The sequence below is a fragment of the Apium graveolens genome, chromosome 5 (genome assembly GCF_009905375.1).
Source record: "Apium graveolens cultivar Ventura chromosome 5, ASM990537v1, whole genome shotgun sequence".
Lineage (NCBI taxonomy): Eukaryota > Viridiplantae > Streptophyta > Magnoliopsida > Apiales > Apiaceae > Apium > Apium graveolens.
Window position 1 is genome coordinate 238,359,866 of NC_133651.1, and position 17,166 is coordinate 238,377,031.

Here is a 17,166-nt window from a genome sequence, read left to right on the forward strand (position 1 = left end):
CAGACTTTTTTGTCCTGGAGATCATCATCATGGGAGAAGACTTGTGTGTTCTAGTGAACTGAAAGTGGCAAGACTTTATTTGGATGTAGGAATATGTGTGAAATTAGCCTTGGTATAGGCATCCTCCTGAGCCGAAACCGTCGAATCCAGAAGTGGGTTAAGGGGAGAGGAAAGACGCACATCAGAGAATTGGAAGAATCAATGAAAGTTGATCTAGCAATAGAGTGAGCGGATTAAAAAGAGAAAGAGTTTTGGTAACGAGGGTTTTGAAAAATGCCGGGGAAGATGAGGAGTTTGGAAGAACACGAGAGACTCTCATTAGTCCCCGATCGTTTTAAAATTATAGACGTTACTCCAGCGTTGGCATATTTATAATTTACTCTGTAATCATAATAGTTTACAAGATTTTATAACATTACGAATGCAGTATCCATCTTTGATGTACAAGATTCTGGTAAATTATAGCTGATCCCTATAGTAGGTTAAGAAAATATATATAGTTCAATTTTGTTAGTAAATCATTATTTAGACTTTTTATTTGACTGGATTCAGTAATCAATTCTAGTCAATTACATGAACAATAATCAGTTAGCATAATAAATAATCAGTTTGGGAGGAAAAAGAGCTTTACATGAAGTTCAACAAATGTAGAAGGGTTATTCATGTTGGTCAAGAACTCAAATATAAGTTATTCAGCTTCAAAGCGTACAAGAAAGATATAACGGAAAAAGAATACAAAAAATCATTATAAGACTTGTAGGGTAATATAATAAGAAGCATTAGATGAAGGCAATTTTGTTGGGTATGCATATGGAAAAGCATACAGAGTCTATAATCTCAGAACCAACATTGTAATGGAATATGTACATGTTGTGTTTGATGATAAAAAGATTGAAGGTCTGCAAGATGGAGATTTCCATGAAAGCCTTAAATTTGATAATATTGATACATCTATGATGATAGTGATGATGAAAGTGATCAAGAAATAATATCTAAGGATAATGCAGAAAAATCTACAACAAACGAAGCATATAATTTAATACCCGCCGAAAGACCAAGTGCATCATCCGTTGAAAGACAATCTAAATCATCCATCGAGAGGCAAAGATCAACATTCATTGAACCTTCAATAGAAGTTGAAAGCCAATATAGATCACAATCAGAAAAAATCCCAACTTCAACTTAAAGATCCACAAACTCAGGGGGAGTTTCTTCTAATCAAAACTCAGTCACACATCAAGACAACTATGAGGCCTCTTCATCTAGAGCTAATCTACCACAACAGAAAAATTGGACTAGAGATCACCCATTTGAATTGATAATTGGTGATGCATCTTCAAGAGTACAAACAAGGAAATTAACTCAAGAAAAATGTCTATACAGCAGCTTCCTGTCTCAGGAAGAGCCTAAAAAGGTAGAATAAGCTCTGTTGGATCCTAATTGGGTTTTAGCTATGCAGGAGGAGCTAAACCAATTTGAAAGAAATAAAGTTTGGAAGCTAGTACTCAAGCATAAAGGAAAGAATCATATTGACACCAAGTGGGTATTCAGAAACAAGATGGATGAAAATGACATAGGAGTGAGGAATAAAGCTAGATTGGTTGTTAAAGGCTACTGTCAACAAGAAGGAATAGATTTTGATGAGACTTTTGGTCCTGTTGCAAGACTTGAAGTCATTAGAATCTTTCTAGCATATGCAGCTCATGCCAGTTTCAAGGTCTATCAAATGGATATTAAAAGTGCAAGTCTGAATGGAGATTTGGAGGTTGAGGTTTATGTCAGTCATCCTCCTGATTTTGAAGACCCCAACTTTCCAGAATATATCTACTATCTTCTGAAAGCACTTTATGGACTGAAGTAAGCACATAGGGTCTGGTATGACACTTTGTCAAAGTTTCTCTTAGAAAATCATTTCACAAGAGGTACTGTTCATAAAACTTTATTCTTTACAAATGTTAATGGCTCTAGTATACTTGTTCAAATTTATATAGATGGTATTATATTTGGCTCTATAGATGAGAAACTTCACAAAAAGTTTGTCAAACTGATGCAAAGTAAATATGAAACTTAAAAATCTGCAGACTTTTAAAAGTCTGCAGACTCATCTGCAGAATTGCAGTATCTGTAGACTTGTCTTGTGTGTCTCAGGTGTAGCAATAGAGTTCACAATATCTTACTTAAAAGTTTGAAGATGATTAAAAGCCATGATTTTTTATTAATTTTTAGCGAGAAACTTGGACAAATCACACAAAAATATGCTTACTCGATCTTACTTGAGTTCAGAATTTTATGAGTAATGCTAGAATATGAAAATAGCTCCCAAAGTATTTTTTTTTTTGAAGAAAACTCCCAAAATAATTTTTAAAAAACATGTCATGTTTTAATTGGCGTGATTCATATTAACATAAGGGTTCATATTTAAGAGAAAATAACCAATAAAAAGAGTCACCTCATTTTTTTTGGAAAAAATAATTTGGAAGTTAACAACTTTATTTGAAATTATTATTTAGCCGTTTACCAGCTAAACAAAATCTCTGTTGATGTTTAATTTTCTGAAGTTTTTGATAATTTATAGGTGAAGAAAAATTTTAGTGGCATATTTTTTATCATTAAAAACACACAAAATATTCAAAGTACACGAAAAATAGTTCTAAATCTCTCGACTTAAATTATTCATGCCAATAATAACAAATATAACATGAGATATAAATTTAAAAAAATGCATAATTAAGAAAAAAAATTATGTTCTTCATCTTCCGGCAATCAAGAAAAATTGTTTTGTTGAAACTCAATTTTCAATGCCCAAGTTAATCGTACATGAAAAAAAACTTTCTTGTGACAGTCAATCATCAATCCTGCTGAAACTACTCTATTGAACACAATAAAGGAAATTTAACTAATTGCTAATTATGTGATTTACATTTGCCTCTACCTAACACATTCTTAAACACATATATGAAATAATTCCTCCCACTTATCCTTTACACCATGCAGTCGCGAGTAGCATTGTCAGCTGAGTAACAAATAATCTTTTTGCCATGGAGATTGAATATCTTTTGGATTCCTCAAACAATTTTCTTAGCAACTGCCATTCCAAATAAGCAGCACTTCTTGAAAGGTTAAATGTTGGTTTTTCTGGTGGTACAAAGTCTAGCATAACAGTATATCCTTAGGGTGTTCTGAGAGCACCCCTGATAATATCAGTATTTGCTTCTGGTGTTCCGACATTTCTGACAAAATCGATTTTTACATCTGGTGTTCTAAAATCACTGCCATTACTAGAGTTTATTTCTAGTGTTCTGAAACCACTGGCACTACCAGTATTCAGTTCTAGTGCTCTAAAACCTCTGATACTACCAGCATTCGCATCTGACGTTCTGATAGGAGTCCCTAGGATGGGAGTTTGTGTCATATTTTTAATTCTGTGAAGAAGGAAAGTCCCGCAAATAATAGTGACGAACCCAGTTACTGCACTAGTGATTTGCGCTGAACTTGCATGATTCCAATCCTAAATAAACAACCGGAAAAGTCAGAAATGATATTCAAAACATTAAGATATTCTACAATAAAATTAGAATATATAAATCGTATCTAGTGTGATCATTAAACTAAAATTGAGTTCTAAAACAAATATGTTGACCATGAAGGTGGGTTATGGCGTGCTAGGGAAATTGCCAGTCAAACTGCGCAGTTACTCATTTAATAGACAAAACTTTGTTGACAATAACATTCTAAAATGGGATTTTGTCCCTACGTTATATTCTCCAACCTCAAAAACACAAATTCTGAAATGAATCTCTTAATGTGGCTCATGGTTGTGAAAATAAATGCCATGTTTTGATATGGTCCCTAGCTAAATTGTCAGTAATAGCGCAAATTTGGCCCATGACAACAGACATTTTAAACCAAAACCTGAGAAGACATTTCAATATATGTGCTTATAATAACTGAGACTATCGTAAATTGCAACATTAAAGTTACAATAGAATGTTGGAATATTTGCAATCACCTTCAACACTATCATGCTTGCCAGGATGGTCATGAATGTAAAGGCAACATAATAGACCGGTGAAACCACGTTGGTATGGAAGGTGTCCAGTGCCTGCAAAGTGCAAATGCAAATTCAAACTTAATTAGTTCTCCAAAACTGAAATACTGATTAAAAAATAACAGTAAAATAACATGAGGACATAAAACCCCCAGTAGATGATATATTTGATAAAGTACCTCAGACTACAGAAAATAAATAGTACACGTTATGCAATTATAAAAATAAAAGATCTTGAATTTTATAGTAGGCTACTTAGGAATGAATACGGTTGAGCTGACATGTATGCTCGTCAGCATTGTCGGGTTGTCTGTCATAATTACACTTAGACGGGTCTAGGATGATCTAATATTAAGTTTCAACCAGTACTATAACTATTAACAAAATTCCTAATGGCTGTTATTTTTAGATCAAGAAATGCCAGCAACAGAAATGAGTCACTCGATTTGATGGTTGGTACTAATTTAGTATAATATTACTGTTATCTGAAAGTGGAGAGCAATGTCCACCGATAAGACATCTAGCACAACAATTTTCTTTGAACAGAGAATGATAGTCGACCATGTACGTTTCGGTTTCTTACGTGAGGATTAAGTTTTCCATAAAGTTCAACATACATAAAAAACTAACAGTTTACAATTTAAAAAGTAAATTATAATCAAATTGTTGCATAGCCTACCTATTTCACCCGATTCTATTGATGGTCCACCAGTACTTATGCTGAAATTTGAATATCAAGCTTAAAAATGATAACAGTAATCTCTTTTTAATTTTATGCTTAGAAGAACTATAAATACTAGGTAAAAAAAAGAGGCAACAACATATCCACGTGGCAGAGCTGTAGGATAAAGGTCAGGGGCGGGAAAAAAGTTTAAAACCTACATTGTGCGGTGATGCCGAGCAAGAAACTGATTATTAATTTGTATATTATAATATTATATGGGAATAAAATAAATTGAAATTCATTATACAGTTCAATCATATTAGATATGTAGATTATTTTGAATATTTTAGGTTATGGTAACAGGAGTAGTTGGACATGCTCACTTATCCCGCCGAAAAGCCGAGTGTGAGGAGGTTAGTAATTATAAAATTTTATTAGTCGAGTCACCTTTGCAGTCAAGGATTCCTCGTGCTAATGGTTCTTCTGGAGTGCAGTGCGGTTGAATTTGATATCTTCTCCGCAACAACTCATTTCCTATGTATGCTGATTCTTAAATTTTATAAAACCCGTAGTCAAATTTTCTTCAAAGGAGCAAAATATTAACAAAGAATTAAAATAATAATATTTACCCGGTTTATGTTTTGGAAAGAGTATGGAATTCATTTATTATAGATATTAATTGTATAAGATAAGTATATTTTAAATTAAGTTTTGCTATATGGTAGTAGGGCAATGAAAGTGGTTGGTTTCTTTATATATTTTGGTTAGGTAAATAATATAAAATAGTAGATAGTGATAAACTAGTCTTCTTATTATCAGTATTTTAATTTTCAATTGTTGTTAATGTCCTAGAGTTTGTAAGATGCAACCTTTTATAATTTTCAGACATTACATAGAGGGAAACAAGTAATTGGGTATAAGTAGCTCAAAATAGATAAATAGGAGCGCTAGTATAAACCATTTACTCATCTCATAAACTGATAATGGAGTAAACTACGTCAAAATTGATAATAATACTTGCCTTGTTCAAATAGTTCAGCTGCAAGAGAACAAAATTAATCAATAGCAAAAGAAAGATCCAAGTTTGGTAGTATTTGAATTGATTTTTCCCGTCAAATGACAGCTTCAAAGCAATCCCTACTGCTTTTACACACACAACCTGCAAACAACGAAGGCAATGGCAAGGGGGGCAGATAAGAACCAGAAGAGGCCTTTTATGGTATACATATTTACACTTTAAAATGAAATAGGTCCAGACCGTCAGGGAGCCTGCCAGTGAGCAGACTGCAATGTAGATGAGTAGATGTTTTTGCCCATAACTTGGAGATACCACAAAAACTAGAATGAGGATGGCAGCTACTACAACGCAAAAGTAAATAATAAATCCTGAACATGAAGAAGCATTATCTTGTTTTAGTTTAACATATACAATATGCAGATGATTGAATAATGATTAATGAGTATACATATTTATTCACATAAAACATAGCAACAATTTATAGAATTAGTCGTAGGCTATAAATTGACAATTGATAATTACCTGGCTGCAATGCTAGATGCCACAATTCCTTGACACTGTTTATATCCCTCTCCTTTGGGGCATGTATAACAATACCAACAGAGCCATCTATGCATAAAATAATACCAACAACACCAATGATGTGTAGTCTTTCCTTCAAAATATAATGTGCTAAAATTTCACTACAAAGTAAATAAAAATACAATTTGTTAGTACTGATTGGGTTGTTCCTTTAAAATCCATTCCATGATAGTCACATCTAGTTAATTACCTGACAATAATACTTAAAGCACCCAAAGGAGTCACAAGCACAGCTGGTGCATATGTATATGCAACGAAATTAGCTACTTCCCCGCCAAGCACTACTTAGTACAAACGTTGAATTAGTGCAGACAAAATTTAGGGCTAAAGTTTGGACAGCAACAGAAAAATTCGAATAGACAACCTTAAAGCAATGCAGTATGCAATTAAACAACCTTGCAAAAGATGTAATCATTTAAATAAATGTTCATACAAAGATTCGGACTCCCTAAGATATTAACTAAACAAACTTAAAGAGAAAAAATCCAAGCTGGACCATGAAATTTTGCAAGCTACTAAATTGTTATCACGCACATTATCTTTGTTCTTTTACTAGTTACGATTTTACGGGAGCAAATGTAATTGAAAGGCAGTGCTAAATCTTTGTAACGCATAAATGACAACTACAAACTTGGTAACTTCTACCTGATTGCTACAATGTGTTATGTTCAGTGCTTCCATCATGGATTATAATTAATTGTTACCAGTGGTTTTAAATGTAAAAGGAGATAATGCAGAAAAAGCTAACACAAGATAAGAATATCAAGATTGATGCATTTCAAATAAGGCCACTGTATGCTATCTCAAAACAGTGCATTGTATGCAGAGCCTATGACAATTGGATTTTGAGGTGGAGAGAGCCCATTTTGGTGATACCGCGTAGTTCCACATAAAGTTATAAAAAAAATAAGCCTTATCTCCATGACAGTATATTATCAGAAGATGAAGACACAACATCTGAATTGCATCAAGCTCTAGAGCAAAAGTTTGGACCTTCCATTTGGAATTTGAAATAAAAACACAAAAAACTACAGCATGGTTAGCCACTCACCCATCACAAGGATGAGATGTTTCAACTAATTAGCTTAGTTAAACAAGCAAGATGAAATTATACAAACAAAATTGTGTTATTATAAGGTGCGGTAGTAATTCAGTAAAAAATTTAATTATTAGGTAACAGAATAGAAATAGAAAAATAAGCGGAGAAAACAGCAGGAAACTTGATAGAGAAAAGCAACAAACAACATGTAAATCACATTAAGAAAGGCAATTAATTCCACACCGAGATATGTACATAAGTTGATATAGATATATTAATGTATACAAATCACATCGACAATTCAAAATCATATTATTTACGGCACCTCTAGCTCACCATGAAGAACAATTCAGACATAAAAGAACAAGAACCTAAGTACTTACTTGTCATCATTCCAAACCACCACATTGGCTCTTTTAAGTAAGAGTAACCTCCTGCGCCTGATAAAAATGTTGCTACAATAAAATTATATTGAGCACAATGAAATGGATCCAGTGAAGGAGGGATTAGCGACTTTGTATTTACTTTGATTACGGAAACAGATATATCACGATACTTCTTTTACTCCACTAAAAATAACACATTAGATTGACGGTTTAAATTTTAAGGGCAGTAATAGAAGATCACACAGGTTTTACATATATGGTCCAGCTAACGATATCTTAAGAAAAATAAAATGTGCATTTAGAAGTAACGGACAGGACCCTGTTTTGAATGCAAAATTTCACTAAAATTCCCATCTGTTCAACAAATCACAAGTACTTCGCGTAGCTGGACCCATAAGGTATCTGATACCAACTGGCTACTCTTATGTCAACCCCTGTGAATATACTCCAGATGGCAATATATTAGGGTCAAAATGTTAAATTTTGATATGGAGATTTTTTTTTGTTAAGCTGATATTTAGATATCAACATGCCGGGCGAGTGTCCGAGTGTGTATATTGTTGACATATACTAATTTATCATCAGTTTTCATCATATAAATAATTTCAAGCTACTATCTTGCACATAACATATACTATATAATTCACATTCATACGCAGCTGCTGTGTTTGACTGCACAGTAATAACACCAAAATGTATATCGACAAAAATATAGTACATTGTTCACTGCGAGTAAGGAAATCGAACCTGCTCTAATTCCAGAAGCACCAGCTTTCATAAGACCCTTCTTTTTAATAATGTAACTGGAGCCAATAAAGATACTGGAAAATATAGCTAATCCAAGCCCAATCACATTATCTTTCGAGACCCCCATTACAAAAAAAAGCTAGAAGAGGGGTTCAAATAATATATATTGAAAAAGGCAAATGCTAATTTGTGCCAAAATTCAAGAAATCCTAAATCAATGCATAAAACAAATGTTAATCTTACCCCAATTTATGAATTTATACCTACTCCAGCGTAAATTACAGACATGCATTCGGCAAAACAAGAAATTTAAGGAATTCGATTAAATTAATAGTAATTGTATCATATATATATGTCACCTTATTAGCACTGCTCGAATGATAGATGCGTGAGGAGCTTGGTATATCATATCAAACAATTTGAAATATTAAATCTGTCTCGAAAGTGATTAAACTAATCAATATCATGTGATTATTGTGGTTGATTACTAATCTTCTGGGTAAAGATGAACTGGTTGTTTTTATCTATCAGGGCTTAAAGCTGGTAAGTCCACCCGCTCTCCTCTCGTGAAGACTGAAGATTGTGTTTCGATGAAATTGTGATTACTACATTATTTCTGACGGGTTTTACTCCTCCGTCCTAAGATTGAGCCCTTTTTTTTAAAAAAAAATTAGGAATATTAAGATAATATTAACTTATGTTTTTTATTTATACTCATAATAAATAAATAAATATGTTAATTTTATAAAAAAAATTATTTTTACTCATAAGTAATTAATGTATTCGAGTACCTAGATATATTACAATTGAGGAGTTTCAAATCCTCCAATTATTGCAAAAACACAGTAATCACATCATTTCGCTAACTAACCAATGAAACAATTATTATATCACTATAATCATCACTAATTATAGTCCCCCACCCAAAATATGCAACATCAAATGAATGCATACATAATATTCAAGTAATAAAAACTAAACAAGAAAATCAATAAACAACATGCCATATGAATAAGCAACAGAAACCGTCATTCAACAATACACATCGAAACACTAATCATATATAAGTATCATGTTCAGGTATCAATTACAAGTATCATTTCTTTCTAAATAAATATAGCGTACTTGTTACTCATGCTATTGGTCAAGATTAAGTTGACTAGGCTAGTTAGTTATTTAGTCATTAAGTCTTATCAAGTCTTGTATATAAATTAATCTCAGTATCACATTGTAACTAATTTCATTCTGTTATATCATTTACTTCTTAGATTTGTCATGGTATCAGAGCCATGTGAGCTCAATTCATTACTTCCGCATACTCATTCTCTGCTCATACATACATAGATCTTCTTCTGTTTTATCTCTCTCTCTCTCTCTCAATTCTATCTCTCTCGATCTCTCGATTTCTCGATCTTATCTCTCTCAATTTTTCGATTTCTCGATCTACAATTACTTACAGATTGTTGATTACTTGATCTGTTTAGTCATGATGACTTATGCTGCTGCTATAATTGGAACCAATTCTGCTTCAACATCATCTGCTTCTACTACTGTTTCATCAGTAATTGATGCAAATCATCCATATTATCTTCAAACATCTGATAATTCAGGTATTCCTCTTTTGAATCAATTACTTACTGAGCAGAACTATTATCAATGGAGTCACTCCATCACTATTGTCTTATCTGCTAAAATGAAGCGTGGTCTAATTGATGAAACTTTTCCTACACCTGCTACTAAATCTTCTCAGTATGCTATATGGTCCAGATACAATAATATGGTGTTGTCATGGTTATTAAATTCCATGTCAGTTGATATTCGTAATAGTGTGGCATATTTTTCAACTGCTAAGGAAATTTGGGACGACTTAGCAGTTCGGTTTTCTCAATCTAATATGCCTCGTGTGTTTAAATTACGTAAAGAACTTACTTCTCTTTAGTAAGGTTCTTTGAGCATCACTGCCTATTTTACAAAATTTAGGACTCTTATGTCTGAAGTTGATAATCTCAGTTTGTTACCTAAATGTATTTGTGTCACTCGCACTTGTACTTGTCATAAGTTAGACAAATATGAGAATATGTTGAAGCTCAGTCAGTTTCTCATGGGACTTAATAATTTGTACACTTCTGTTAGAGGTCAATTACTGATGATGCAACATATACCTTCTCTAAGTCAAGCATTCTCACTTCTGGTTCAAAAAGAATCTCAACGAGAATTTGCTAAAATCTCTCATTCTCCTGTTATAGCAGATAACTTTGCTATGAATGTTAAGTACAATAATTTATCTAAGTTTCGTTCTCCTGGTCAGCAAAATGTATCTCCCTCTAACTCCTCTCAGTATAAAATACTTGATGCAACAATTTACTGTGACTATTGTCACAATTCTGGTCATACCAGAGATAAGTGTTTATGTCTACATGGATATATGTAATGACACAAATTGTTTGGAAAGCCCAAACCTAAACCTAAATGTTTATCTCGTGTCAAATATGTTGTTCAAGTTTCAGCTTCCAATTCATGCACTCTATCTCAGCCTAACTGTGTAGGTTCAAAAGATTGCAACATGTTTTCTGATGCTCAATGCCAACAGCTTTCAAAGATGATACATGAGACAATCAGACAAACTGGAAATTGGCATATGCCTTCTGTCATACCTCAAATGACTGGTATTTACCCATTCTCATGTTCAACAATATCAGTTCATTATGTCTTATCTAATGACAATTCTCATGAAACTTGGATTTTAGATTCTGGAACAACTAACCATATTACTTGACATCAGCAGTTCTTGACTAATGCAACTCTGTTGCACACTCGGTTGTATTTATCAAATGGTAAAACAGTATCAATCACTCATATGGCACTGTGTGTTTGACCTTAGATATTACCCTGTGTGAAGTTTTGTGTGTTCCGGAGTTTAATTGTAACTTGATGTCAGTTACAAAATTGTTACATAAACCATCCGACACTCTTATTTTCTACTCCACCAAATGTGTTTTACAGGACCATGCCTTGAAGAGGGGGAGGGAGATTGGTAAACTGCAGGATGGACTCTACAAACTTCTTGTAACTCAGATTTCTCATGCTGGTGCTTATACTTCTAGTACTCAGTTATCTTTTATATATTAGAAACATTTCTGATATCAGTTGTAATACAATTACTATTGACAATGCTACTCTTTGGCATCTAGAATGGGTCATCTATCTAATGTCATTTTGAATAAAATTCATGGTGTTCAGACTTCATCTCTTACCTTTGTTGATTGTGATGTATGTCATTATACTAAACAACACAGAAATCATTTTCCTACTAGCAATCATGTTAGCAGTACATCATTTGAATTGATTCATCTAGATGTCTGGGGGCCATACAGATAATCAACTCACAATAATTTTAGTTACTTTCTTACAATAGTTGATGATTATTCAAAAACTACCTGGGTCATTCTGTTTAGTAATAAAACATAAGTATTCAATCTAATTCGGACTTTTACCTCTTTAGTCAAAAATTAATTTCATAAATCAATTCAAATTGTCAGATCAGACAATGGTACTGAGTTTACTAATTCAGAAGTTCAAAATCTCTTTAAATTTCTTGGCATTATACATCAAACTTCTTGTCCTGCTACACCTCAGCTAAATGGACAGGCTGAAAGAAAGCATTAACACCTGTTAAATGTTGCAAGAGCTTTAAAATTTCAATCAAATCTACCAAATATTTTTTGGGGAGATTTTATTCTTACTGCTACACATCTCATCAACTTGCTTCCTGTTAAGAGTCTGAATTTCAAATCTCCTTTTGAACTTTTATACAATGTCCCTCCTGATTATCTTCAACTCAAAGCATTTGGGTGTTTGTGCTATGCAACTAAGCTACTAAATTCTGATAAGTTCTCAGCTAGAGCTGTCAAAAGTGTTTTTTTGGGGTATCCATTTGGTAAAAAGGGTTACAAAATTCTGAATCTTGAGTCTAGAAAATGTTTTTACTCTAGAGATGTGCAGTTTATTGAAACTGTATTCCCTTTTCTTGTTTCCACATTTGATTCTCAACAACTGTCTCATTCATGGTTTCCAAATACTGCTTCTGCTTTCGATGATACTCCTATTTCTTTTTCCCTTGATGATCAGCATTCTCCTGTAGTTCCTGATTCTAGATCATTATCTATTGATACTAATCCTGATATTACTACTAGCAGTTCTATCATTTATTCTAGGCCATCTAGAGTTAAACAATTACTTGCCAGATTTAAGGATTTTACAGGATTACAATCTACTCATGCAGTTTTACCATCTCTGTCCATCTCCCCTGATGCTTCAGGTATAGTATCTTCACAGAGTCTTTATCCTATTCAAAATTATCTATCATATTCATCTCTTTCTCCTACATATCAAACATATCTTGCTGCTACTTCCAAGATTCCAATACCTTATACATTTCAACAAGCTGCTTTACACTTTCATTGGTTTCAAGCCATGAAAGCTGAAATTGATGCTCTTGAAACTAACCACACTTAGGAAATAGTTTTAAAACCTCCTGATCAACACATAGTTGATTTTAAATCTTTAACACTCAAATTGGGCGGTGATCCTCTCACACAACATTCTTTAACAGGATACTGTATTATTCTTAGTCAATCTTTAGTTTCCTCGAAATACAAGAAACAACATACCATTTCTCGTTCTTCTGCAGAAGCAGAATATCGTGTTATGGCAGATACATGTTATGAAGTTCTTTGGCGTATTGCAGTTCTCAAAGATTTGATGGCCTTTCCTAAGTTACCTATACCTTTCTTCTGTGAGTCTCGGTCTGCTATCTATATAGCGTCAAATACAGTATATCATGAGCGCACCAAGCACATAGAAATTGACTTTGATTTAGTTTGACAACAGTTAGAGAAAGGCTTGCTTCCTTCAACTCACATGTCCACTTCAGTTCAACCAGCTGACATGTTCACTAAAACAGTTGGTTCTGTAACTCTTTCTTTACTCAGCTCCAAGTTGAATCTCTGCAATATATTTCAGACATCCAATTTTAGAGGGGGTGTTACTCATGCTATTGGTCAAGATTAAGTTGACCTAGTTAGTTAGTTAGTTACCTAGTCATTAAGTCTTATCAAGTCTTGTATACAAATCAATCTCAGGGACACATTGTAACTAATTTCATTCTGTTATATCATTTACTTCTTCTTCTCCATTTCTCTCTAGAATGTAGCTTAGATTCACAGATTTGTCAGTACTCTAATCATTATCACCCTCCATAAAAGAAAATCAACTCCGATCATAAACAAATAAGAGAAAAACTCCTGGGTTAACTTCTATCCAATACCTTCTTTGGTCAAAAGATCAATGATGTAATAACTCAAAATTTTGAGACTTTGTAAAACGTTTAATGATTATTAACCCTGACAATTGGGGAAATTTTTTTAGTACACACTATATTGTGCATGGGAAATTTAGTTTCCGAGTCGATAATGTGATTATACGTACCAAATAAGTATATGTAAATACTATTAGTTTTCAAAAAAAATGAACTTTAAAAAATGACCGTATCTACGAACCATCAAGGAATATATACTAGAAGATTTATCACTTTTCCAAGAAGCAACCAAGGCAAGCAACAAAGAAAACACTCTTTTCTCTCTCATCCAAGCCACATTCAGCTAATTTCAAGGAGGAAGAAAACAAATTAAAAAACTCCACTTCAAGCCATGGAAAAATTCTATAATTAATTTCTAAGTTTCCTACATACTAAACTAAGGTAAGATAAATTTTCGAGAGCATTTCATTAAGGTTTGATTGGTGAAATAATTCCATGAAAGTAATGATGAATAGTGTAGAATAGTAACTTTTCTTTGTTTCTTGATTTTATGGCATGATTTAGGATCCTAAAGCACAACCAAGCCTTCCCAAGATTCTATTATTGTTAGGAAGAAAACAAGTGCTAAATTACACGCAAGTATACGCGTTCAAAAGTAATATAGAATACTTTCTAGTTCGTTCCTACAGAGACTGGTTTAGGTTAAGTTCAGATTATATACTTATGCAATAATGTATGGTTATCATTCAATGGTAAGACAATAACAAGTTGAGATATTTTATAACTAAGATTAACTAACATGCGATTAACTAAGAGATTAAAAGGGATTGAATTAACTATAGATGAGACAAACATAGGATTCTAACTTCATTAAATACTCCATTCAAAGTCATTGTTCTCAACCTTGGCATGCAATGGTGATGACAACTAATCATATAACATGAAACTAGTAAACGCCAACTTTCGTTGTATGAATACCCTACTACCAGACATCCACAAAAGAGATAGAATCTGAATACACACCAAATATGTTGAGACCCTATATGTCTATAGAATTTGACAACATAAAGGTTTAATGAACAAATTATCTATCATGATTACATAGTGCAAGATGGTTAAACTTACCTACGAATCATGCATAATAAATACATGAACCTATGCTAGCATGGCAAGTTTTAAACCTCTATATTCATTGTCGCTTCAATAGAGATTAACACGCTATCTTATATGTTAGCTACGCACATAACACGAATAAGCACAACCAATAATAGGATATAAATCAATCACCACACACCAAGATATTAAAATAAATTAACTATAGAAATCCATAAGTAAATCCATTAGAACCCCATGATAACGATTAGTTCATAATCAAACTCATCGTCACCATGGGTTTCAATGAAAACATGATAATAAACAATATAAGAGTACTAGGGTTTAAAGACAAATCGAAAATAAGCATCCAAAGTATCAACTATATTGAAGAATACGAAAGTATTCTTCTCCGTAGACGTCTTGTGCTCTCCAGATCTTCTCAATGCTCTCCCCTCGCTCCTTGTTTTTAAAAACGTCTTTTTATTGATATATATAAGCTTCAGGATCGAACTGGGCTTCAAAATCTCCAAAACGGACTCGAATCAGGATTCTGGCTGAACGGACCAGCGCGGCCGCCCTGCATACCAGCGCGGGCGCGCGCTGTTTGTGGAAGTCTGGCGCGGCCGCCCCGCATTCCAGCGTGGGCGCGACGTGCTACTGGATTTTGGCTCCTTTTCTTATTTTGACTGCAGATTGAGTTCCGTTCGTCCGATTTCGACGATCCAATAGTCCACGCGAAGCTCTTAAGATTATCTACAATTTGGGAATGGCCTTGGCTTCAGATTCTTGGCTCTTTCCGGTATATATTCAATAAAAGCTCCATTCTTCCTCCAACTAGTGCCTGAGATGAAAAAACACAAAAATACATCAAAATACCAACAACTTGAGTCCTAAACACCAACTTAAGCTTGTAATGAAGAGTTCCAAGTAGATATAAAATCCACTTATCACACCCCCAAACTTGAATCGATGCTTGTCCTCAAGCATAAACAAACTCAAATCTATAAAATAAACCTAATGCATGAATGCAACTACGTGAATGCAACTAAATGATAATGTAATCGATCCCCTCAGAATAGCCATAACCAATTGAATAATCCAACGCCTCTAAGAATGCAATAACTCAAAATAGGGTTCGAATAAATCTCACAAATCAACTCACAAACCAGAACGTGCATGTGTGGAATGCTTAACAAAAATACTCTCGATACTAGATCAATAACCATAACTTATCTTTCATCAAAACAATCACAAGTTTATAAACAGAATAGACGTTAAACGCATAATGACTCTCAAAACCTTATTTTTACTAGAGTTATATAATGATTCACGCTATTATTGAACACATGACAAATGCTTATTTGACCGTGCAATGAGTGGGGTCCAAAAAGACTTATGCAATAATACCCACGTAGCGAGCGTTAGGTTAGCGGATCCCAGACTATCAAAGACTTAGGTCACTAGGCACAAAGTCCCCTAGAACTTAATAACTCGAGTATTAAAGAGCTCACTCGTGATTAATTATACATATACTAACATATACTTTTTTTCTCTCTTTTTTTCAACAATTTCTGAATGAGTGTGTTTCGCTCCATTTCATTCAACCCTAGACTACTCATAAAAATATGAGCTGGCTACTAGCCATTTGACGCCTGGCCTTATTCACAACTAGCAATGAAATATTGCTTTTCTCCAGTTTAAAAATCAGTGCTCCTATGTCATTACGAGAATAACAAAAATTCTAAATATAACCAAGTGATTAAATCTCAACAAATAAACAAGTACGATCATGATCTAGATCAAAAGCAACCTATAAGAATTATAATTTTTTTCCTGGGCATGCAAATCAATTCATTAAGACTTAAATATCCCTTTATTCATCATCACTACACTCAAATCAACATCAACTTATCAATCAAAAACAGTTCATCCTACGGGATCATGGTATATGCATACAAATGCAACTACATGAACTCACATAAAAACATATATAAAATGCAAACAAATATGACCTATATGAATAATCATGCAAAAATTCAAATGACTTAATAATTATATATGCAATATGAATCTATATGAATCTATATGGACACACACAAACTAATCCTTACATTATCACCCCCAAACTTAAATTTTTCAATGTCCTCATTGAAGGTAATAATAAGGATTCAAGGCATACCTAGTTAGTGGGAGGATCACCCTCTTCGTGTGAAGGATCAGGTGGCCAATCAACCTCGTCACCAGTGTCTCAAAAAACAGTACCAAGAGTG

General features: G+C 33.5%; 1 protein-coding gene and 1 long non-coding RNA gene across 4 annotated transcripts; one reads left to right on the forward strand and one right to left on the reverse strand.

Moving 5' to 3' along the window:
• Positions 1-2,753: 2,753 nt before the first annotated feature.
• LOC141661663 (putative magnesium transporter NIPA1) lies at positions 2,754-9,106 on the reverse strand. 2 transcript variants are annotated; one of them, XM_074468672.1, is made up of 8 exons: positions 8,485-9,106; positions 7,735-7,791; positions 6,503-6,593; positions 6,253-6,413; positions 5,971-6,098; positions 5,734-5,871; positions 4,010-4,102; positions 2,754-3,508 (listed from the first exon to the last, which is right to left on the reverse strand). In XM_074468672.1, the coding sequence occupies exons 1-8, from the start codon at positions 8,609-8,611 to the stop codon at positions 3,170-3,172; spliced, it is 1,134 nt and encodes a 377-aa protein (XP_074324773.1). In that variant the 5' UTR covers positions 8,612-9,106; the 3' UTR covers positions 2,754-3,169. The 2 variants fall into 2 exon arrangements, with proteins under 2 accessions (XP_074324773.1, XP_074324772.1); XM_074468671.1 differs by having other exon boundaries at positions 7,735-7,806.
• A 518-nt stretch (positions 9,107-9,624) lies between these two features.
• On the forward strand, positions 9,625-11,730 carry LOC141724969 (uncharacterized). 2 transcript variants are annotated; one of them, XR_012576962.1, is made up of 3 exons: positions 9,625-10,094; positions 11,018-11,150; positions 11,488-11,730. It is a non-coding gene; the product is annotated as an uncharacterized LOC141724969 (long non-coding RNA). The 2 variants fall into 2 exon arrangements; XR_012576963.1 differs by having other exon boundaries at positions 11,031-11,150.
• The last annotated feature ends 5,436 nt before the right edge of the window (positions 11,731-17,166 follow it).